This window comes from Tauraco erythrolophus, chromosome 25, assembly GCF_009769465.1.
Source record: "Tauraco erythrolophus isolate bTauEry1 chromosome 25, bTauEry1.pri, whole genome shotgun sequence".
In the NCBI taxonomy this organism is placed as follows: Eukaryota; Metazoa; Chordata; class Aves; order Musophagiformes; family Musophagidae; genus Tauraco; species Tauraco erythrolophus.
The window spans coordinates 7,887,293-7,912,709 of record NC_141489.1 but is presented as its reverse complement, the minus strand read 5'-3'; the positions used below and the strand labels follow the sequence as shown (position 1 = coordinate 7,912,709).

General features: G+C 45.7%; 1 protein-coding gene across 1 annotated transcript; it reads left to right on the top strand.

Moving 5' to 3' along the window:
* Positions 1-247: 247 nt before the first annotated feature.
* Positions 248-1,196, top strand: LOC147527058 (olfactory receptor 5J3-like). The gene is given in 3 exon segments (XM_086626352.1): positions 248-959; positions 962-1,087; positions 1,090-1,196. Coding segments are annotated over 3 exon segments (945 nt in total).
* The last annotated feature ends 24,221 nt before the right edge of the window (positions 1,197-25,417 follow it).

The following is a 25,417-nucleotide window of genomic DNA, read 5'->3' as shown; positions in this document are numbered from 1 at the left end:
AAAATCCTGCTGCAGTTCTGTGTGATGCTTTCCAAACTCAAGCAAACAATTATGTTAAAAATTTGCATAAGACAAAATTAAAAACATACAATAATCTCTCTCATAAATTGTTATCTGGAGAATGTTCAGGAACTCCTTAAAAAGAAAATGAATTATCCAAGCATGCAATGGTAACAATAACATCTTTCTTCTGTAGTTACTCAGTGATGATGTATTAGTAGCTCTTGATGCTTGATTCCAGGCTGTGATGCGCTTCCTCACGGCGTCATACATGGCAAATGGGGGATGTAGAAATAAAACAGGCATCACAACATTTCTGCTCCTGGAATTTGGGAATATCCCAGAAATGCAGTCTTTTCTCTTCCTTCTTTTCTTGGTGATCTTCGTTGTGACTATGATTGGCAATATCCTCATTTTCGTTGCTGATCGACATCTCCACAAACCCATGTACTTCTTCCTGTGCAACTTGTCCTGCTTGGAGACCTGCTACAGCTCTACCATCCTGCCCAGGATGTTGTCCAGCTTCCTGACTGGGGACAAGAGCATTTCTATTGGCAGCTGCATCGCACAATGTTATTTCTTTGGTTCCCTGGCAGTCACTGAAAGCTTTCTCTTATCGGTAATGTCCTACGATTGGTATGTAGCAGTATGCAAACCCTTTCACTGCAGAGCTGCCATGAACAGCAGATACTGTCTGCAGCTTGTAGCTTGGTCTTAGATGAATGGTTTCCTTGTGATGGCCATAAGCTGCTTCCTGATTTCACAACATTCCTTCTGTGGTCCCAAGTTTATCGATCATTTCTTTTGTGGTTTCACTCCAATGATAAAACTCTCCTGCTGTGATACCAGCCTGACTGAAATGCTGGTGCTCCTCCTCTCATCAGTATGTGCACTGCCTCCTTTCCTACTAACCCTGGTGTCCTGCATGTGTATCATCGCCACTGTCCTCAGAGTGTCTTCCGCACTGGGATGCAAAAGCCTTTTTCCACCTGCTTTTCCCACCTCATTGTTGTTACAGTTTTTTACAGAAGCTTAATAACTGTTTATGTCCTGCCAAAAACTAGGACTCTAAGAGCACTGAATAAAGTCTTCTTCTCAACCCTCTCATATACAGTCTGAGAAACAAAGAGCTGAAGGATGTTCTGAGTAAAGTGGTCAAAAAATGTGAATGTTTCCTAAATATTGAAAAGTTTTAACCATTTTCTTCCCTTAGTAGACAATGAAAGAAAATGACTTACAATATTTGAAGGAAGAGTCTCCTTGTGGAATTTTCAGCCCTCAGAGTGTGTGTTACTTATCCTAGACTTTTCACTATCAAATTAGCTAATCTCACCTACCTTAACTGCCCAAATAAGGATGAGACATTTTTCTCTAGAAAAGGTAATCTTTTTTTTTTTTTCCAGACTGCACCAGTTGCCTGAGAGACTAGTTTAGATTTCAATGTTTAACTAGAGATTTTCCAAATCAGCTAATTGCAGTCCCACTCCTCTGAAGAGTGGCCTGTTTCACTTTAAGAGAGTTGTTGAGAACAGCTGATTCTTAGATGAACAATTTAGACTTAAAGAGTAATTTTTTTAGGCAGCTGAAGGTAGATCAGAGGAAGGGATCTAATTCAGAGGGAGCAATTTAATCTTTGTTTTGGAGTAACAATGCCAGCATGGCTATAATTGTCTCAGCAAATGTGAATGCTACACAGTTTATTGCATAGCTGTAAGTTTGCATATTTTTAAAACATATTAAGTGACATTCCAGTGCCTCTTAATTGGTTATGCACTTTTAGACATTTCTTATTTATATTTATTTATAATTGTTGTCTCAGCTGTTTTCAGCCAGTTATGTGAACTTCATAAGTTTACTCTTCTAGACTCAGCACTGATGGCAATGTAAACATGAGTTCTACAGAGATGCCCTACCCAACGTCCTCTTCTAAGGTGATTTTGTAAGGAAGCAAATAAAAGACTTATTGCTGCCATCAAGGAGAGACAAACAAAAATACCTTGGAAGGTGAAACGTAAATCTTGGCTGGAATTCACCTCATCTAGGCATGGACACTACAATTATCAACCTCTGAGACAATTGTCTAGGTTGAATTCATAATTGACTAGATTAGGCTGTTGCATGGTTTGTGGCATTGTGCAACATTGTAGCCATCTGAATTAACACAAACAACTCAGGAGAGAGCACCTACTTTGTCAATAACAATATTTGATCAGGTGAACCACAACCATGGAGTCAGTTCTTCGTTAATACCTTGGGATGCAAAGAAGGCTGAAGAAAGAGAACTGTCTTGAACTTTTTCCCCAGAAAGACACACATACCTTTTCATGTCGGTAACTACAAGTGCTTTTCAGCACTTAGCCTGAGATTTTAACATTCCTGTACCATTTTATGTCTATGGTTTAGATGCCTAAGCTGCAGCTTGTCGCCCTAGAAGTCTCCAAGAATCAGTGGAGAGAAATTTACACAAACCAGTGATTTCTTTGACTTTTGTTGGAAGTTCATTGCAGGATGGGCTGACTCACCCTTTCTGAGATCATTATTTAGAGAAATCTGCAGCAATTTTCTTTAGATGTTTAAAGAGGATGAATTGCTAGGATAACTCCTCTCATATATTTCATGATGCATTGAAAAATATGACTATAAGATTCTACAAAGTTCTGTAGGGAAGTCACTCGTTGCATGTAACAGGACCTTTACTTATTCTTCAAAGCTAACATTTCTAAAGATGTCAAAATTTCCATTTTGCCACAATACGTGCTTGGGATTGATATTTAAACCCCATAATTCTTAGGGTAGTCTTTTTGAAGTGTTTTTTACCTGGAGGCTAGGAGTCATCTAAGCAGACCAAGTGCCTCCAATATAGCCTGCACTGAAGCTGGTCACCCTGAGATTCTCCTTTGAATTGATGAGGGGAAAAGCATGGTTCACATGGCTCAGCTGACCTCTTTCTGACATTGAAGGAGCAATCCACAAGCATAAGCAAAATCAGCTACTGTGTGAATTAACTGCCTGAACATAAACAACTACTGCATTTGCAGATATGCTAGGGTGTCCAAGTTAAATGCTTTAGGGTCACGTGTATAACGCAGAACATAAGGGAAACCTGCATGCTTATGAATTGACAGCTGAAGGCCAGGTAAGATACCACTCAGCACCTAATGTCACTAGGCATTTGTGTTTAGGAAACTGAGTCTCTCCTTAGCACCTTTTCAGATGGTTTGCGTCATTCTGTGTGGCTTCCAACCGCATATCTGAAAGGCTGCCTGGCTTTAGACATACCTTTGTGTATGTCTCACATCCTCTAGAAGATCAAAATCATACTAGATGCCTGCCTGTGTACCCTCGAATTGAATACAGTGACCGGAACAGCTCGTTAGACTCCTGGAAGCACTAATCAGAGAACGTAACGTGACAAGAGTCTCCCTCTGTCTTTTTCATTCTTTTCCGTCAGATATTTATACACATTCATAAGATCCCCCCTGAGACTTCTCTTCTCCAAGCCAAAAGAGTTCAGCTCTCTCGGCCTTTTCTCAGAGCAATGAAGGCTGCTCCAGTCCTTCATGATCTCCATTGCCCTTCAGTGGATTCTCTCTGTTTCATATGTTTATGTCTCTCTTCTACTGGGGAGCCCAGAACTGGATGCAGTACGCCAAGTGTGGCTTCACCAGTGCTGATGTCTACAGTGCAACCTCTACAGTGCAACCTCTACACAGACAAAAGCATCAGTTTCAGAGAGCAATGTCTGGCTAGCCCTTGGGTACCGGGTGGCATATTTCTACACTCTCTGAACCCTTCTGCAGTAGTATGGCCAGGTAAACGTCACTTGCTAAAACACAGACAACTGGAGCCATTTGAGATTGCCATGGTTAACAGCATGGATTCAAAGTAGAATTGTATCCATACAGAGCAACAGCTGAAGGTGAGGCAGGACGCTCCCTGTGTCTAAAATGCCACAAGAAGCTCCATAATTCCGTTTTCCCTGTCCATATCAAGGTCATTGGGAGTGCCAAAAATGATGACAGCAAATCAGAAAATGGCAGTGCAGTCGGAATGGACAAGATATTTCCTACCCAATCCTATAACTAGGGATGTTTAAAAACATTGAGAGGTACCTAAAACTCCAGAAAGACTTTGGGAAGGAACCCTACAACTCTGCATCAAGAATCAGGACCATCTCGATACCTGAAAAAGTTGGTGAAATTGAACTTTCCAAGACTCATTTTGGAGTTTTAGAAAGCAGGTATTCTTTATTGTGGCACCAGACAACACTGGGGATCACTGCACCACAAGTGCTCCACTGAACAGGTAAAATCACAGAGTGTGTATGTTGTAAAATCACACATATTCAACCGATTTCTGAAAACTAATTTACCTAAACATAAGATTTCCTGGAACTTGTTATTATCACCTGTAAGTGTTTGTCTTGTATAGTAGTTAGTAGTTGCTTAAAGTTCAGACTACAGCTCTCCTTTGACGTCTTTCCCAATTTCCTTATCTCTTTGTTTTCTGCAAGGTAGGCTGATTTCATCCTGAACATCTGTCCTTAAGGTTCTCCTTTTTCATAATCATCAGCATTCAATCAAAGCCTACAGTGTTTAGCAATGTTTGCATGATCATTTCTTTCTTTCATAGTTATCTGTTAGTTAGTTTATTGTTACTAAAGCTTTTCTATTTTACAGAGCTTTGGCTCAGTCACAATGTACATAATTTGACAGCAGCCCTTCTATTCAGTCTCTCCAACACCCAGAGAACCTGAATACCAGAGGGAACTCAGTTGCCTTCAGCAGGAAGCCTTTTCTGTCACATAACTATTGAGTGAGTCACAGTCCCGATGTTCATTCCAACAAAGACTATGCAGTGTCTTCAGTAACTGTTTAGCACCAGACGAGGACATCTCAATGTGCACATTTCATGAGAGAATTTCCATGGCAGCCACGGAATCTGAATTCACAATGTTGTCAGTGGGGATTTAGTCACTGCCATGGCTGAGTTCAGGCAACAGTTCATCCAGTCAGACATTGTCTGCTTGGGCAGTGCTGAGCAACTCTCAGCTGCAGTGACCATGTTTTGAAGCTCTCCCATGACCAGAAGAGAAGTTTAGGTACCCACATGGTATTAGGCATACCTAGAGTGCCATTTGGTTCCCTAAAGATCGGGCTTGAATAGTATTTTAGGATATTGAAGACATCTGCATGGGGCTGGCAGCTATGACATATGATCTAGAGGAAATGTGCCTTGCTGGAGTGGTAACTGTAGGCCAAATGGGACAGCCATAGGCATTAAAATGTCACCAGTTGACTCTATTCAGATGCTCAGATGCTTATATTGCTCCCAGCCTGATGGTTGAGCAGCTTAACTACTAACAAGCTTCTTGGTTCTGCTCTCAGAATTTTCTTCATCTGAAAAAGAATATTGACTTTGAAAAAACTGAGTGGAAACCAGCTAATCCATCCTGGAGAAAAATACATGTAGAGTTAGGGGACACCAAATGATGTCAAAGCAAGAACTGGCCACTCTTCAGAATCCTAGGACACAGGCAAGAAACTCTTGAAGAAGTGCTGGAAAAAAACAACAACGGAGACAACCATACGGTGCTCTTACTCTCATTTATAAAGATAAGGCAAATAAGTGAATCAATGTCTTTTTTTATTCCCACCAGGTATCCTTATTTTGTTGTCTGCCTATTTCCAAGCTGCTTCCTTCTCCAGCCCCGTAAGACAACGTCCCATTGTGTTTTTTTTTACCCTTATCTTTAATCCTTTGCTGCCATCTGAAGGCCAATGAGATTCAAAAGCGTTTCCCTGGTACTGCCAGAATCCTTTGCTTTTTCTCCTGCTTTCCTGTCTTCCCACTGCATTTTTAAGACCCAGCTTTTCACTTCTGTAAATAGGCATACTTCAGGAAATGTCTCAATGATAGCCCTAGGACTTGATGAAAAAGAATTCTGCTCAGAAGTTGCTGCTGCGGTGGTAATTCCACACTCCCAGGCACTGGAAAACATGGGTCTCTACTCCTAAACTGTCGGCATGTTCCTGGGACTGATAAGCAGTCCGGGGAAACTCCTAGGAACAAGTCAGAATTTAGCATGAGCCAAAGTCTACTCCCAGAAGGCAATTTGGGTGGGGCATCTCAATTTTCATGGCAATTCATTTTACCAGGAGAGTTTGGTAAAATGGATGTGGCCAGACTATGTCAGTTGGCCTCTGGGCCAGAAAACAGGCTTTAGCACAGAATTTACTTTAAAAAACATATAGCTTAAGCCATTTAGAATGGTGATGACTGAAAGTACGTCCTTGGTGCTGAAACAGTCTCACCGAAGTTGGAGAAGCAATTCACATTCCTAAACAGAAGTCCAGCATAAATCAAGTTCATCGTCTCTATGTGACCCCCAGTCACTTGTCCAGAAAGTGACTTCTGGAGGCCTTGCACCATAACTGAAAGCCCTATATACATGCTTGAGACACTGTAGGCTATCTAAGTCTATACTAGACACTTATGATCCCTGAATGTCTCACCTGAACTCACCGTCTAAACTGGAGAAATATGAACCTTCAGTGTCTTTCCAGTCAGCTGGTCCAGACGTGTACATTCTGCTACGTAAAAGGTAGGTGGTGGTGGTGGAGCTCAGGAAACCTGGCAGGTCTTTAGGAATAGCACCCTCTCCAGCACAAGAACAACTCATCCTGGTAGTCTGGAAAACAAGAAGACCTATCAGGATATTGGTAGAAAGGTGGCACACAGGCTACAAAATAAAATTTATAAACATTGCCAGGGAATGTAGGAAAGGTTTTAGGGAGGCCAGTGCTCACCTCAAGTTCAGCTTCACAAGGGATTTCAAGGGCACAAGAAGAACTTCTATTGCCACATTAGTTATGAAAAGATGAATAAGGAAAATGTGGGAAACTGTTTCAACTGTTGTGATATGTGTAAAGGCCGTGAGCAAATTTGCAAGACTTTCTGTGGTGCTGATGGAGAACTTCAGAGGGAGCCAAATGATGCGGTTTCGTTCCTATTGTCTGTGGTTATGGTCCCTGGAACTAAAGAGCCAAAAGAGTCCCACCACGACACAGAGGAAATTTGTGGATTTATTGAAGTCCAGGAGTGAATGAAGTTTGCCCTGTTGTGAACAATTGGAACTTGAATTCAGAAACAGAGTGAAAAATTACATGATTCACACCCTGGTTGAACCTTGTGCATCTAGAGGGATCCTGGAACGTGACAAGTAAATGTCAGCCATGGTACAACTTAAAATAATAACAATGCTGAAGATCTAGACATGTAGCAGAGAAAAGAGTGCTTGATGACTATATTGGCAGGAGATGTCTCAAGGACATGTAGGAAGACCTGTCTTCTGGAGGGGTTCCTCTGTCTCCAGGAGTAAAGCTAGAGCCAACACGACTGTAGACTTCTATGTCATCTTTGTTGTACTATAGACTGAAAAGATAATTCTTAGGCCAGTTCTTGGGCTCTAGTTGTGACCATTACAGCAGCCAGGATGGAATGAACTTTGTTTAGCTTCTGGAATTCATGCAAATCATTATAATCATCTTGAAGTTGCCTGATATAGCTGTGCAGAACTCAGTTCACCTGTCCAAATATTTGAGGTGCCCTGGACACTCTCATCAGGCCACTAAATATGATGTAGAAACTGTAAGAAAGCCATACACTCTGAATAGGCAGTTGGATGCCAGGTGGGGTACTCCAGGGCATCTCAAACTATTCGCAAGCCCATATTCTGCTTTTGTTAAGAGGCAGACTTGAGGTTTCACTCCAAAAGAGTGAACAAATGCTCATTCAGTGACGGTGTCAGAGGATCGTGTGTGAGCACACTCTATGAGTGGCAGGGAGCAGAACTTGGGAAGCCGTGGGTCAGTGCCAAGGGGCCATTTGTTCAGTCTGTTTTATCTCCTTTGTAACAAGGAGACAATGAACATTGCTGGAATTTGCTTTTACATCAGCCATAAGGTAGACGATTGTAGGTCCTTACCTGGAGCATTATCAGAGCTCTGGCAAGAGATAGTAGGATACATGGACATCAAGAGAAGCCATTAAGCTCATGGGTTTGACCTCATGGAGCAGAGAAGGAGGTGTTCAAGGTCTAATGTAACAGAGGATGGGGGCTGAAGTGCAACATTTAAGCCTGTGTTTGAATCCAGAGATGACCCAGACTGGGGTGGAAGGAGGGAGCTGTGAGTTAGGATGGAGTCTGTCAGCAGGCTTGTGGTTCATGAACGTCAGCAGTGTGTGTTGCAGTCACAGTGTCATGGCTGATCATTATAACAAGCCTGGAGAGCAGGACCTGTGCATCTGCCAGTGTTTTGTAAGAGTATGTTTGGAGTGATGGGTCCATGACATTTCCTTTCCACAGGCTGAGTGTGGGGATTACTGACTGAAAGGACCACCTTCCTGGTCCTGGGAATTGCTCTTTGACTACTGTAAGGGAAGTTTGGTACAGGAGAAGTCGGTGGCTTTCTGTGCTGCCTGTAATCAAAGTCTGTGAGTTTCTGCTCTAATGAGCCCTGGTGGGAACACATTGTCCAGCCACGTTTCTGGTCTCGCATCTCACACTGGGCTTCATTAAAACTCCAAGTGACTTTTCTTTCTGCTTCTGCCTGTTATTTCTCCAAGGCAGTTTGCCAGATTTTGCCACAGTGAGGAAGTAACAGGGAGGTAGCACCACATTCCTCAAGGGGCTCATTAAAGTGCTGGCAGCCATAATGAGCTCTGCGCTTGAGTTTCTGCCACTCCCTGCAGAGCTGTAGGCATTGTGTAGCTGATTAGGGAGCTCTCAGATGTGTTTCAATGAATACGTGCAGCAGAAATCTCATTTGCCATTTGTTTTAATGATGTATTACAAGAAGAATGGAAATGAAGACAGTTTGAAAGGAAATTAGTCTGGCTTATGTCCTGGTGGGAATCAGGACACAAGCGACCAGAGATGAACTTTGATTCATGTGCTGGGAGTAAGACAGTTCTTATTCCAGTCTGTTCTCTTGTCGCTGCAGCCCACAGCAGTGTCACAGTTATTTACAAAGCCTTTGCCTGAGCTAATTAGCACTGTCTTTACCTGTTGTACTAACTATACACAGAAACAGGAGGAATATTCATCACCATCGCAAAAGAATTTCAAGGCCTTTTTTAATGAGGAAGAAAAAATCTTAATTAAAAAAGTCATACCTTTTACTCTGGTCCCACTGAATCCCAGTTTCTGCAGGACATTAACCCTGAAAAGGCTTGGCTCAATGGAGAGATGGACAGGTGACCTAAATATTCAGAGTCAATTAGATTAAGGAATGTTTAAAAAATGAAATGGACAGAAATAAATGAAGAAAAACTGAATGTACATGCAGAAGAGAATGTCATTAGCTTGCCAGATAGTTTAGCAGATGGACAGGACAACTGGGTGTTGACTTGATTGACTGGTGCAGGAATTACAGAGTTAATGAGGTAGAGCTACGAATAGGAGCACTCACTCGGGATGGCTTTATTTCTTTAAAGTTAACACCATTTTTCAACATTTCTATGATGGGAACATGGGAAGTTATAACAAACAAATTTCAAATGTGAACAGCGGATTCAGCTGGAAGAGAGGGATGAATTTTTTTGAAATGTCAAACTAATCGTTGGAACTGTTCATTTAAAATCCATGTAATATTTATAGCCAAGAGAATGCTAAGAACCACTGTCAGCAAAACAAAACAAAAAAGTAATCATGAGCAAAGCAATAGCCAGATGGGAAATAGCAACATTTCTTACAGTTAAAAATATATGGATTATAAAAAAAGAATCCTTTGAGGGAGTGAAGTAGTATTTCCTTCTGAAGTTTATTGCTCGTTTCTTGCTTTTATTATTAAAGCATTCGTAACATTTTGCTTTTGGGTATCAATAGTTATTTCAGGAATGGACTAAAGTTATTTCAGGAATGGACTAAAGTAGCTTTTTCTCCAAGCATTGCAAGTTCTGACTTTCTAGAAAAGTGCACAAGACTCCAGTTGATGCTCTCAGCAGATTGACTTTTGAGTCAACGTAGGCAGCTTGGACTTGAGGGTATATTTTGAGTGAACTTCATGGATTTAGCTGAAACCAGCCTTTCTTATGGTGTTTACATAACAAAAGAGACTGTTGAACCTTCAGTACTGCCAGTCATTTGCAAAGTCCTGCACCTGGGACAAAATAAACCCCCTCCAAGTGGATAAGGTGTTGAACCTGTCTCAGCAGCGTGCACTTCAGATGATGAAGACAGACTGTATATTGAGCAAAATAATTAGAAACAGTTTGCTTTATGCTGAAACGCCTCTTGCTGATTGTTGGGGGAGAGCCAGGGTTTTCTGTGTTCATTCTCCAGTTTTCTTTTTCTCATTTCTTAGGGCCTACGCTTATGTCTTTGAGTTTGAACTGCATTTGGGGACCTACAGCATTTCTTGAAGTTCAGAAAGGGTGCAATTCATTAGATTAGAACTTGAAGGGCAGGATTCTCTTCAGTATGAAGAAATCTACATTCAGGCATCTATAAGCACTATTTCCCAATAGTCATTGGAGGTCCAGCCAATACAGCCATCTGAGTTCCAGGCATGATTTGCCTGACTGGCAGGTAGATATCCACTTCATAGAGAGCTATCTAGGTTCTACTTGAGGTTTCGATTTCCTACAGAGAGGTGCCCGATACCCTTTGTGATGTCTCAGAATATCTGAAGACAACCCAGTGGGGCTGGGCCAGAAGGAACAGAACGAGGAGTTCTGTCTTTCTGGAGTGACATGTAGTGGCCCACTTGGCTGTCTCAAGGCAACTCCAGTTGTCCTAGCTGCCTACGTTTGTCACCTGACTCATTCTCCTAGTACAACCCAGATTCCTATCTTGTCAATGGCCAGGATGGTCAACAACAATCCTTTTCTTGTTGTGCAGGAAACCAGGTTGTGTTTATAGAGCCGAAGAAGTGGAGAAACTTCAGCCCCAACACCTCTGTTGCAGTCACTGTTTCCAGTGTTCCCTCACCTCATTTCTGTCTTTGTAAATAGAAAAGATGCTTGGTCAAGCTCTTTTCCCTGAAAATTGATGACTAAAGATAACCTACTGTGGTGGACTTGTCTCAGCACAGACAGTGACAGTGTCTAATTTACTGGTTTTATTTGGGATAGGGGTGTGATTCAGAAGAGAATCTCTAAATTTTAAAATAGAGGGAGGTAGATTCAGGTTGGATATTAGGAAAAAATTTTTTAGCATGAGAGTTGTAGAACACTGGACCAGGTTGCCCAGAGAGGTGGTGGATGCTCCATCCCTGGAGACGTTCAAGGCCAGGTTGGACGAGGCCCTGAGCAACCTGATCTAGTTGGAGATGTCCCTGTTCCTTGCAGGGGGGTTGGACTAGATGACCTTTGAAGGTCCCTTCCAGCCCTAACCATTCTATGATTCTATGAAATTATCCTCTATAACGGTATTATTTCAGCTTATGGAACAGCTTGGATGGATGCAAACTGTTTCACTTTGTACAAACATTTGTACATTCACTTTGTACAGTGGAGTCGCCTCTCTACTAGCTGAGCACATACTGTTTTGATCTTCCCACCTACTTCTTTTGTACTAAATGGGCTCTCATTGTTAGAGAGCTAATAGCTTCTTCAAACTGATAAAACAGTTCCCAAGAAGGATTGATTTCCACCCCCTAAGACATGGATGGTGGGACACGGTGTCCAAACTGTGTAGCACTTCCTTGAGCATCCATTCTGAATATCATATAGTGTGTCTGTGGCCCAACGTTTATTTGTGTGCCTGTGTAGAGCTTTTTTTTCCCCCTTGTTCAAAAATCCTGAAGTATCATGAGGGCCATTCTTAATCACAAAAAAGCCCCCCCATCCCACCTAAAACAAATAACCCTCCATTCAACAGCACAAAACCAAACCCAGCCACCATAGAAAACCAACCAACCAACAAACCACAAACTTCTAAAGCACGGATCTGAGGTTCTGCATTGTAGTAGCAGGTCTATTTCCTGAGAGCCATTGCAGGTGTTTGACACTGCAGAGCTTGCCTAGGTAGTGTTGGATGACTGTGTAGAGTAGAAAGAACAAAACCCATTCCATTCTAACAGGGGAGATCCCAGACAACTCGAGGCTTGCCAGCGTGACACTTATCTGCAAGAAGGACTAGAGGGAAGATCCATGGAACTACAGGCCTGTCAGCCTGACCTTGGTACCAGGGAAGATCATGGAGCGGTTCATCTTGAGGGTGCTCACAGGGCATGTGCAGGACAATCAGGGGATCAGGCCCAGCCAGCATGGGTTCATGAAAGGTAGGTCCTGCTTGACCAACCTGATCTCCTTCTATGACCAGATCACTCGCCTAGTGGATGAGGGAAAGGCTGTGGATATTGTCTACCTGGACACCACCTCTCAGCATTCTCCTCGAGAAGCTGGCGGCTCATGGCTTAGACAGGTGTACTCTTCTGTGGGTAACAAACTGTCTGGATGGCCAAGCCCAGAGAGTTGTGGTGAATGGAGTTAAATCCAGTTGACAGCGGGTCACAAGTGATGTTCCCCAGGGCTCAGATGTGGGGCCAATCTTGTTTAATATCTTTACCAATGGTCTGGATGAGGGGATTGAGTGCTCTACAAGTAAGTTTGCAGACGACACCAAGCTGGGCAGGAGTGTTGATCTGCTTGAGGATAGAAAGGCTCTCCAGAGGGATTGGACAGGCTGGATCAATGGGCCAAGGCCAACTGTATGAGGTTGAACAAGGCCCAGTGCCAGGTCCTGTGCTTTGGTCACAACAACCCCATGCAACACTACAGGCTTGGGGGAGAACGCCTGCAAAGCTGCCTGGCAGAAAAAGCCCTGGGGGTGCTGGTTGACAGCGGCTGAACATGAACCAGCAGGCTGCCCAAGTGGCCAAGAAGGCCAAGAGCATCCTGGTCTGTCTCAGCAGCAGTGTGACCAGCAGGACTGGGACATTGAGGTGCTGGAGTGTGTCCAGAGAAAGGCAACAAAGCTGGTGAAGGGTTTGGTGCACAAGTCTTATGAGGAACAACTGAGGGAACTGGGGTTGTTTAGCCTGGAGAAAAGTAGGCTCAGGGGAGACCTTATTGTGCTCTACAATTACCTGAAAGGAAGTTGTAGTGAGGTCGGTGTTGGTCTCTTCTCCCAGGTAGCTCTCAATAAGATGAGAGGGAATTGGCCTTGAGTTGCGCCAGGGGAGGTTTAGATTAGATATTAAGAAAAAATTCTTTACTGAAGGAGTGATCAAACATTGGAACATGTTACCCAGGGAAATGGTGGAATCACCATGCCTGGAAGTGTTCAAAAAACATACAGATGTAGCACTTCAGGATATGGTTTAGTGGGCATGGTTGTATTGGGTTGATGGTTGGACTTGATGATTTTATAGGCCCCTTCCAACCTTAATAATTCTATGATTCTGTGATTCAGTCTTATTCATGTTGCCTCTTGAAAGGGATCTACTCTACAAAGGTGCTTTTGTTTCACTCCAGACAGAGTGAAGATGGAGATAAGTAATCAACTGTCAATTCTATCCTGTGGATATTCAGGGGACCTGGCTCCAAGGATGAAGAGGAATGTTATTTGACAGCACTAAAGAAAATCCATTTCTTCCTGGGAAAGACAAACCCCAGGAAAATTTGTAGGGAAGAATCTGTTTTCACCAGAATGGTGGAATAAGACAAAACACATTCTCCTTTTCTTGTTCTTTTTGTAAAAAACCCCAATACTTACCTTCCAGTTGCTGGTGGAGACACCCCAATATAGGTGTCTTCACATGTTTAAAATATCTGCAGTTACTTCATAGTCATAGAATCATAGAATGGTTAGGTCTGGAAGGGACCTTCAAAAGTCGTCTAGTCCAACCCCCCTGCAAGGAACAGGGATATCTCCAACTAGATCAGGTTGCTGAGGGCCTCGTCCAGCCTGGCATTGAACGTCTCCAGGGATGGAGCATCCACCACCTCTCTGGGCAACCTGTTCCAGTGTTCTACAACTCTCATGCTAAAAAATTTTTTCCTAATATCCAATCTGAACCTACCTCCCTCTATTTTAAAACCATTACCCCTTGTCCTATCACAACAGGCCCTCCTGAACAGCCTCTCCCCATCTTTCTTGTAGGCCCCCTTGAGGTACTGGAAGACCACTATAAGGTCACCCCGGAGCCTCCTCTTCTCCAGGCTGAACAGCCCCAACTCTTTCAGCCTGTCCTCATAGGAAAGGTGCTCCAGCCCTCTTATCATCTTCATGGCCCTCCTCTGGACCCTCTCCAACTGGTCCATGTCCTTCTTATGTTGGGGGCTCCAGAACTGGATGCAATACTCCAGGTGAGGTCTCACAAGGACAGAGTAGAGGAGGAGAATCACCTCCCTCGACCTGCTGGCCACGCTCCTCTTGATGCAGCCCAGGATGCGGTTGGCCTTCTGGGCCGCAAGAGCACATTGCCGGCTCATATTGAGCTTCTCGTCCACCAGTACTCCCAAGTCCTTCTCCTCAGGGCTGCTCTCGATCCATTCTCCGCCCAGCCTGTATTTGTGCCTGGGATTGCCACGACCCAGATGTAGGACCTTGCATTTGGCCTGGTTGAACTTCATGAGGTTGACACGGGCCCACCTCTCCAGCCTGTCAAGGTCCCTCTGGATGGCATCCCTCCCTTCCAGCGTGTCGACGGCACCACACAGCTTGGTGTCATTGGCAAACTTGCTGAGGGTGCACTCCATGCCACTGTCCACGTCACCAACAAAGGTGTTGAAGAGGGCCGGGCCCAACACGGACCCCTGAGGGACACCACTCGTGACCGGTCTCCACTTGGACATCGAGCAGTTGACCACCACTCTCTGAGTGCGGCCATTGAGCCAATTCCTTATCCACCAAGTGGTCCATCCATCAAACCCATGCCTCTCTAGTTTAGAGAGAAGAATGTCGTGTGGGACAGTGTCAAAAGCTTTGCACAAGTCCAGGTAGACGATATTCGTTGGTCGACCCTTGTCCACCGATGCTGTCACCCCATCATAAAAGGCCACCAAGTTGGTCAGGCACGATCTGCCTTTGGTGAAGCCATGTTGGCTGTCACCCACCACCTCCTTGCTCTCCATGTGCCTTAGCATGGTTCCCAGGAGAATCTGCTCCATGACCTTGCCAGGCACAGAGGTGAGGCTGACCGGTCTGTAGTTGCCCGGGTCCTCCTTGTTCCCCTTTTTAAAAATGGAGGTTATGTTCCCTCTCTTCCAGTCATCGGGGACCTCGCCAGACCGCCACGACTTCTCAAATACAATGGCCAGTGGCTTGGCAACTTCATCCACCAGTTCCTTCAGGACCCGCAGATGGATCTCATCAGGTCCCATGGACTTGTGCACCTTCAAGTTCCTCAGATGTTCCCGAACCTGGTCTTCAAGTACAGTGGGCGGTGGTTCATCCTCACAGTCCCTGCTAGCTCTTTCCACAGCTTGGGTGGTAAGACAAGAGGCTTTATTAGTGAAGACTGAGGCAAAAAATTCATTGAGTACCTCAGCCTTCTCTATGTCCCGGGTAGCCAGAGCACCAGTATCCTTCCGGAGGGGGCCTACATTCTCCTTGGACTTCCTTTTGTCCCCTACATACCTATAGAAGCTTTTCTTATTGCTTTTTATATCCCTTGCCAAATTCAATTCCTTCAGGGCTTTAGCCTTCCTCACCTGATCCCTGGTCACTCGTACAGCTTCTCTGTATTCCTCCCAGGCTATCTGTCTCCGCTTCCACCCTCTATAGGCTAACCTCTTCATTTTCAGTTGGTCCAGGAGCTCCTTGCTCATCCACACAGGCTTCCTGGTCTTTTTGCCTGACTTGTTCTTCATCGGGATGCACCTCTGCTGAGCTTGGAGGAGGTGCTCCTTGAATGTGGACCAACATTCCTGGGCCCCTTGTCCCTCCTGGGCCGCCTCCCACGGCACTTTGCCCATCAGGTCCTTGAAGAGGCCGAAGTCTGCCTTCTTGAAGTCTAGGGTACAGAGCTTGCTGAATAGTTTCCTTGCTGCCCCATGGATCTTGAACTCCACCGTGTCGTGGTCACTGCAGCCAAGGCTGTCCTTAAGTTTCACATCGCCCACCAGTCCCTCCCTGTTGGTGAGCACAAGGTCAAGCATGGCACCCCTCCTTGTCGGCTCCTCTATCACCTGCAGGAGGAAGTTGTCGTTCACGCATTCCAGGAACCTCCTGGACTGCTTGTGCCCTGCCGTATTGTCTCTCCAACAGATGTCAGGGTGGTTGAAGTCCCCCATGAGGACCAGGGCTTGTGACCGCGAGGCTGCTCCTATCTGGCTATAAAGCGCCTCATCTGCTCTGTCCTCCTGGCCAGGCAGCCTGTAACAGACCCCTACCGTAACATCCCCTATCCGTCCCCGTCCTCTAATCTTGACCCATAAGCTCTCTGTCAGCTCCTCCTCCAACCCCAGGCGAAGCTCCACACACTCCAGCCGGTTGCTGACGTAGAGAGCGACACCCCCTCCTCGTCTCCCCTTCCTGTCCTTTCTAAAAAGCTTATACCCCTCCATATTGACACTCCAGTCATAGGAGTCGTCCCACCACGTCTCCGTGATGCCAATAAGGTCGTAGCCCTGCTCATGTGCACGCATCTCCAGCTCACCCTGTTTATTTCCCATGCTGCGTGCGTTGGTGTACATACACTTCAGCTGGGCCCCCGACAAAGCCGACTCGCTGGCTGGAGCGACAGGGGTTCTCTTGGACGGCAGTGTAAGTTCGTTTGAACATACCTGTGATCCTTCCTCAGCCTCTGGACCTTCGGTGCTGGCACTGGCACCATGCTGACAGCGGTGGGCTGAACTGTGCTCCCCCTCCCCCAGCAATACTAGTTTAAAGCTCTATGCACAAGTCTGGCAAGCCTTTGTCCAAGCACCTTCTTCCCCTTCTCGCTTAGGTGCACGCCATCTGCCCCTAGCAACCCAGGCTTCTCAATTTACCCCATGGTCAAAATACCCAAAGCCCTGGCTGTAGCACCAGTCCCTGAGCCATGAGTTAACCTGCCAGATACATTTGGCCCTTGCAGGTCCCTGCCCCTCGACTGGGAGCACTGATGAGAACACTATCTGTACCCCAGAGTCCTTGACTGCTGCACCCAGGGCCCTGAAGTCCCTCTTGATGTTTTTCAGATTGCTGACAGCTGTGTCACTGGCACCCACATGAAACACCAGTAGTGGGTAATAGTCTGTGGGCCGTATGAGGCTAGGTATTCTCTTGGTAACATTCCTGATACGAGCACCCGGGAGACAGCATACCTCCCGAGACAGCGCATCGGGTCGGCAGATGGGTGCCTCCGTACCTCTTAGGAGGGAGTCACCCACTACCACCACGCGCCTTTTTTTCTTGGTGGCGCCAGTTACCACACTTGGTGGTTGGGCTGCCTCGTCTTTCTCCAGTGCCTCACCCAAGGTGCTAGGTTTTACTTCTTCAGTCTGCAGAGTGGCAAAACGGTTCTGCAGGGGTACCGTGGGGTTCTGGGGAAGCTGCTGCTTCTTCCTGCTGCGCCGTGCAACTTCCCATTGGTTGGCATCTTCTGCCTTCTTACTTACCTTGTGCGTCAGTGGAGGGGTTTTTGGTTGGTGCACTGGTTCATAGATTCATAGATTTCTAGGTTGGAAAAGACCTTAGAGATCATCGGGTCCAACCATCCCTAATCCCCATTAAACCATATCGCTAAGTAGATCATCCACCCTATTCTTAAACACATCCAGGGATGGGGACTCAACCACCTCCCTGGCTTGCTGCGGTTCGGGTGCAGACTGCGCCTGGAACCAAGCATCCAGCTCCTTCTCAGCCTCCCTGATGTCCCTCAGCCTCCTGACAGCCTCTTGCAGCTCAGCCACCTGCCGCAGGAGCTCCTCCACCTGGATGCACCTTCTGCAGTCAGGGCTGGTGCCTGCCCCAGAAGTAGGATCCAGGCACTGCCTGCAGCCCAGGGTCTGCACCGCCGCCTCTCCCCTTGGCTGTTCCGTCTGCACGGAGGCATCGACAGCCGCAGGGGGAGCCGGTGCAGACCTTGCCGCCGAGCGTCGCTGAATGACCGCTGGTGCAGTGAAGAACTCTTCATTACAGGGACAGCATGAGTCAGCTGTGCAGTCAGCGTGGGCGAGAATCAGGTGAAGATGAGGATACTTAACTCCCGGTATCCAAATGAAGATGTAAATTGGGCATTTAAATCTCCAGTATTATCCCTGAAGGTCCAGTTAATACAGTCACAGGAATTAAATTAATTAAATAAAAAGAATAAAATCAAAGAAAATTAAATTGAATGTTGTCTAAGTGACAGTATATACCTCTGCACAGGTTTCTGGAGCGCAGTAAAATATTCCATAACCCTAGCAGTATATGTGGACTTACTTCTATAGCCTTGCTGACACTCACTCATAGTTGCCTAAAGAATCAAGTTGCCGAGCAAGGTGAGGCTTCAGTCTGACCTTCTGTGGATGTTCTTGGGTGGGACTCCTGCTTACTGACCTGAGGAGAGATTAAAAGACCTGCTTTTGGGCGCCCAAATCCTGGTAAATACTTGTGGGTCAGAACCATCAGTGGGGCCAGGGCAGTGATTCAGCTTATCAGATAGAGATGTTCTTGCTATGAGGACCTGAATGTCTCTCTCAAATCCTTTCATTTTCTTGCTCTCCAGAGAGTATATTGGAAGCATAGAAGCGTAACTCAGACACACCAATATTGCAAAATTAATTTTCTTTACTCTATCTCATGTGAAATCACTGTGTGTACCTCTTTCATTTGGGCTGGTTCTGTATGCTCATGTCCCAACAGACAAATCCTCCAAGTCAGAGCAACACTGGACCTAATCAGACATGAGTTTCCTCCACCTCACATATTAGAAAGCAAGAAAGATGTATCAGATATGGTGTAGTCTCACTCCTAGTGATCCATAAGTGGTTGTAGACCAAGGAATGGAGTGATGTAAGCAGCCAGAAAGGCAGCCTGGTTAAAAGGGTAAAATTACTGAACAAAAGAAAATGCCTACCAGCCTGGGAGCTGTGAGCCTGGGTACTAGGCCTGGGAAGCAAAACATCCTTGGAAGTGGAGGTGGCCTCTTTGAAGTACAGCTAGGGTACCAAGAAAGTGGAGACATCATGAGATAAAATCAATAAGCGCCAAACCAAAAAAAAACTGCAACAGCAACTTAGCGTCTGAAAAGTGGGAACGCTGAGAAAATGAAATTGGTCTGCAAGAACAGAAAACACTATCACCTATAAACTGTTACAGGTGAAAAATAGGAATTAACAGCATCTGTTGACATCAAAGTGAAGGTGCTCTCTTATGTCTCTATGATACAAAAAGGACTTAATTTTTATCCCAAATGGGACCTGTCTCACTGAGAACTCCTCATGCTGCATATATATTTCCTTTCCTAAACAGGTTGAATTCTCCACATGAAGTTTCTACAAGATTTTAGACTCTCACTGGGACACCTGGCTGACTCCAGACTCTGTGACGTGGGTCATCTTTGAAGTGAGGCTCTGTCTGTTACTGTATTGGTCTCAGTTTGGACTCAGTTTTGAGGTTGGTTCAGTTTGTTCTCCCAGCTCTGGGATGGTTTGGTCCCCTTCTGGGATTGGTTTGTCCTTCATTTTGGATAGTTTGGCCCCTTCTGAGATCTGTTTACTTCATTCTACACCAAGATATAGATATATCCATGTAAGCGATGTGTTATATCTGTGGTTACATTGTTGGTAAGTTGCTTCACTAAGGAGAAGTTTGCAATAACCTGTAACGGCACACATCTACTCAGCTGTTACTCTTGTTGGCTGCTGCTGTTATATTGATTGTTGTTACATGACAGCTTGCTGCTGTTACTTACTGCTGCCATACTACTGATTGCTACTGTTGTGATGGGTATGCCTGACCAGGTTCGGTACCAGGGGGTTACAGGGGTGGCTTCTGTGAGAAGCTTCCTCTATATCTGACAGAGCCCATGCCAGTGGGCTCCAAGATGGACCCGCCGCTGGCTGAGGTCGAGCCCATCAGTGATAGTGGTAGCACTTCTGTGATAATATATTTAAGAAAGAGGGAAAAATTGCTGCACAACAGCAATTGCAGCCAGAGAGAGGAGTGAGAATAAGTGAGAGAAACAACTTTGCAAACACTGAGGCCAGTGAAGAAGGAGAGAGAGGAGGTGCTCCAGGCAGACCAGAGATTCTCCTATAGCCCATAGTGAAGACCATGGTGAGGCAGGCTGTGCCCTGCAGCCCATGGAGGTCCATGGTGGAGCAGAGACTCACTTGCAGCCTGTGGAGGACTCCACACCCAAGCAGATGGATGACCAAAGGAGCAGGCTCCTGGCAGAACCTGTGGACTCATGGAGAGAAGAATCCATGCTGGAGCAGTTTTACCAGCAGCACTTGTGACCCTGTGGGGATACCCACGCTGGAGCAGGTCTGTTCCTGAAGGACTGCACCCCTGGAAAGGAACAGAATACAGAGAAATCGTCCGAGCAACCAGGGATCAGGTTAGGGAAGCTAAAGCCCTGATAGAATTAAATGTAGTGAGCTTAGACCACTAGTCTAGAACTGGCAAAATTAAATCCTCTCACCTTTATGCTCAGTAACTTTCAGCAGACTTTTGTCCCTCGGACTCGCTACTCATGCTTTCTGTCATTAACAGCAGCTAGGGAAAATAACACGAAATAGTTTTCTTTTGTTTGGCATTAAAGATCACATTATCCTCCTGGTATCAACGCACTACCTGTCACTACCACATTGGATCGAGCCTGTCTGTTTAGATGTCTTACAATTGGGTCCCCATTACATACTATCAGTGTTAAAATTTTAACATTGAGGGTTTTTTAACATGTAGGGTCATCAAGATGATATCATGATAATCCCCAGCACTTGGGATCAAGCGACTTCTCTCCCACAGTCAGGACAAGAAGTCTTCCAGGAGCCAATGTTCAACCTGAGATACACAACATCACCCTCCAGAAGAGTGCTTCCAGTTCCCTCTGTCCTATGTAATCCAAGGGTTTGGGGGAGATCATACCCCATGGTACCCTAGTGGAAGAACTTCAAGACTAGCCTATGGCACCTATGACACGGTGTCAGCAGGGGCATGCACCCAAAAACCCATGGCCCAGGCATCTTTACTAACCCATAGATCTCTGTGCTTCTAAGTGCACTCAGACACTGAGGATGATCTTGTCCAACTCAGATCCTCCTATCTTCCAGGGAACCAACGTGTTTGGTCCCATCCTTGCTCTATCTCACTGCCCTCTGCCCATCTGGAAACTTTGATGTCTTTAACACAGTGATCCTGCTCTGTCTTCAGAAAAAGTTTATTTGGACTCCTACTGCTCTACCCCACTGCCTTTGCACCGAAACCATCTTCTGACAAAATGCAGCAAGCTCAGCAAGCTGAGAGATGGAATGAGAACAGTGATTTATGTCTGGGCAATACAGTCCCACTCTCCCACCCACAGTCACCACAGCTGCTGAACTAGGAAGTGGAGGGGCCTAGTGAATACTAAAGTCTCTGCAGTGGGTGCTCCTGTGGTCCCCATGGCATGGCAGACGTGATGGGCAAGGAGGTTAATGCAACCACTGTAGACTCTGTGACAGGAGATCTCTATGGCCATCAAGGCTCTTCTCCATGTTCCTGATGGAGGGCATGCTGACACTGTCACCCATCTCACAGTGTATCCTATAAAAAAGTAAATTTTGTTTTTTCTCATTTCCTGTATCTTTACCTGGGCAGGTCAGCTCTCTTGCTAATCTCTCCCTCCTCAACACTCCCAGTGCCACAGTGACAGATCTTGGTTATGGTGACTGACAGCTTCAGAACCCATGTGGAGACAGAGCACTTGTAGAAAAGTACAGGAAAGCACCCTATGGAGGCCGTGTTCATCTTCCACATGGTCACTGATGCTGCTGACTACTCCTTTTATGCTCACATGGCAGACATAGAAGACTGCATTTGGGAGAAGAAGGTACTGGACCTAGAAAGGGATATTATAGGGTGGAATTTGGGTGGGAAGGAATGTTATGGGGTGTGAGAGCAAAGCCACTGGTTTCAGAACTGGATGCGAAACATGGGAGTGATGTGCAAGATTGTAGGTAGCCCTTGGTCCCTTCTGGCCATGATATTTTTTTCTCATGTGCACCAATTGTCCAGCTCACAGATCTTAAACAAGTTTCAGCAACGTGTAGCACACGCAGGCGACTCACAGGGGGTCGTAAAAGCGACCCAGTCTTCTACCGACTTGAGAGCCTACCTCTGCAGAGACGACCCATGGGAAGATGTGTTGGTAGCTCAGTCCTGAGTTGTCCGATAAGCTCTAGACTAAACAGGGCGGTGTTGCATCATTCAAAGAATCGAAACTTGAGTTGAGCCGTGAAATCCTTCAACAAGTTATATGCCCTGAGTCTCAATCCAACCATTATTCAGTTGCCTGATGAAGTAAGACAAAGAGAAGCTGGAGGGTTTCAGTTTGAGCCAATAGCCTTGTGTACTCAGGCAATTACAGATCAGCAAAGAGAAGTAAAAAGTACAACATACCAAATTGAACCTCACCCATCGATGAATAAAGAAAGATAAGGGGAAACTCCACCACACCATGGAAGATAACGGTATAATCCACTCAGGCATAGTCCTACACACAGTTACATAAAACAGGAGATAAAACCCCTAACATTCAGGTTGGTAATTGGGAGTCGCTTCTCCAACTATACAGCTGGCCTATGAGGCGACCCTTCCCCCTTGATTGGGATGCTGGCGAAGGTAACTTCCCTGGGATTGAGACCCTTTCCCTGGAGGGGTAAGTGAATATTTAGCATGCTTTACGTTTGGACGATTAACTAACACACATGTGGTATCTAGCGTGCTTGTGTGTTATAATAGTGTATTCTGTGAATCTCTTGTGTGTTGTAATAGTGTAACGTAATAGTGTATTCTTGTTTTTAAATTGCGATGATGCGTTCCTCCATTGTATCCGTAAAACCTGCAATAGCGGCGTATTGAATCTGCAAGTGTAGTTCAAAAAAATTGTTGGCTTCAACCCTGCAATTAATCTGTAAGCACAGTTCAAATAAATCGTTTGCTTGAACCTCGTAGTCGAGTCTCTCTTCGCCACACCATGACAAGCTCAGGAACTGAATGGCATTTGACCAGAAATACAAGTTAGTGTTTGGGATGACTGAGAGGAAGGCTTGAGAATTTGTATGATGCAGTCGGACATCCTGTAGCCTCTTGTTCTCATCCATAGTAATTTTGGATGTTACTTGTTTCCATATGATGATAGAAGGGAGCCGAGTACTTGAAGTGAAACAGGAGGACTTCAAAAGGAGGAGATGTCTTTCTGCAGCTACAGTGGAGCCTCTGGCACTGTTTCTGTGCTTGTAGAGATGTGGGAATGTGTACTTCTGTAGCTGAGTGGGGTAATGCTGTGCTTTTGGGTGCTAGCAAGGTCTTAGCTGTTTCCTCTACTAAGCACAATGCTGCTGAAAGTGTGTTTCACCACAACTCTGCAGTGACAAAGGAGAGATCTGAGTCCCATTGTTTGTCAGAACTGGTGTCTTCCCGAGGGAACTGGTTCATAAAGATTCAGGTAAGAAGCAGAGTTTGTCAAAAATAGGAGTTCGGATTCAATTCTGGCCAGCCCGCCAACAAGAAATGTGTCTGTCCCACCCATGAGTGGTCAGGGTTGTCTTCCTGCAATACTGCTTTTTCCTTTGCCGTCTTTGAATTTTTCTACCCCATCACCACCCCAAAAAGGCACAACCTTGCCCAGCCACATCCTGCTCTGATGATCCAGTATGAGAAAAATCTCCATATTTCAATACCACAGAATCACAGAATCACAGAATGTCGGGGATTGGAAGGGACCTCAAAGGATCATCTAGTCCAATCCCCCTGCCAAAGCAGGACCACCTAGATCAGATCACACAAGAACGCGTCCAGGCGGGTTTGGAACATCTCCAGAGAAGGAGACTCCACAACCACTCTGGGCAGCCTGTTGCAGTATTCTGGTACCCTTACTGGAAAGAAGTTCTTCCTCATGTTTAAGCGGAACCTCCTGTGTTCCAGCTTGTATCCATTTCCCCTTGTCCTATCATTGGATGCCACTGAGAAGAGCCTGGCTCCATCCTCATGACAGTCACCCTTTCCATATTTATAAACATTAATGAGGTCCCCCCTCAGTCTCCTCTTCTCCAAGCTAAAGAGACCCAGCTCCCTCAGCCTTTCCTCATAAGGGTTTCCTCATACCCTAAAGCATTTTACAGCTGCAAAGAAAACACTTTGCTGAGGTTTGAGAGGATGGTAAGGATAGAAATGGTGTGAAAAGGTGGGATGGATTTAGAATCTGTCTAAGGAATCCGAGATGGCTCCCAGTTGGTACTGGAAACCCATGGAATCTTCCCTTGGATGCTGTGATGCCTCTGCTTCTGAAAGGCTGGGTAAGTGGTTTGGAAAGGAGGTTGCACCTCCTTGCTGACTTGACTGGAAGAAGCAAAAGCAGATGAGGGATAGCACTGCCAGCCAGTGGGGACTGACATCTGCATTGCATGTCCCATGGGCTCTTCACTTGGAACACCAGGATCCTGTGGCAGTGGTGTCCCCTACAGCTGAGCTGGGCTGCCCAGAGCTGTGAAGCTGTAGCAGCATCTTCTCTCTGGCCATAGCCCAACACAGTGCATAAACAAATCTGTGCTCGGTCACAGGCAGAAACAGACCACTGACGTTTTTCCAACATAGTGTCTTCATGAGTGAGTGAGCTGAGTTGGTGGGAGTTTGGATAAGGACACTTCAGATCACCCTGACATCAGCATTTAAAGACCCCCCCCGAATTGTGTTGCTTCCTTTTGCCATCAAACACTCACCCTTCATTCCACGTATCCCTCTATCCATTTGTCCTTCCATTCATCCACCAATTCATCTATTCATCCAGCAGGCATTAGGGAGAACTCTGTAAACATTCTGCTTTCTGCCCTTATCCATCAGTGAACCTTTGTGCCCTGTCCACATTCATTTTTATATACTCTGAAGACCCCTGTTCCAGTCCTGGAGAGTGTTATCTCCTTGTTCTCTCACTCAGGTGTCCCATCCTGTTCCCAAGAAGGCTGCACACACAAGTAAGTTTGAACATGCTTTTATTGGTGGCCAGAGAGCAGAGCAGGAGTTAGCGCTGTTGGGCAGCAGTGGGAGGGAGTAATACTGTGTGTGCTTGGGACCTGCGTATTTACTTTGCCATGGAGACATTTTTTATCATAGAAGCTTGTGCCTATGCCATGAAGGCATCTCTGATTCCACTTCAGCTGCCCCTGGAAGCCTCTGAGCATCAGCAAGTGTTTGATGCATTGTGGAAATGGGGCACTGAGCATTTTAGTCAGAGGAGAGAGAGTCAGGCAGGTCTTGGAGTGCAAATTTCCTCAGCTCTTCTTGTATCCAGGG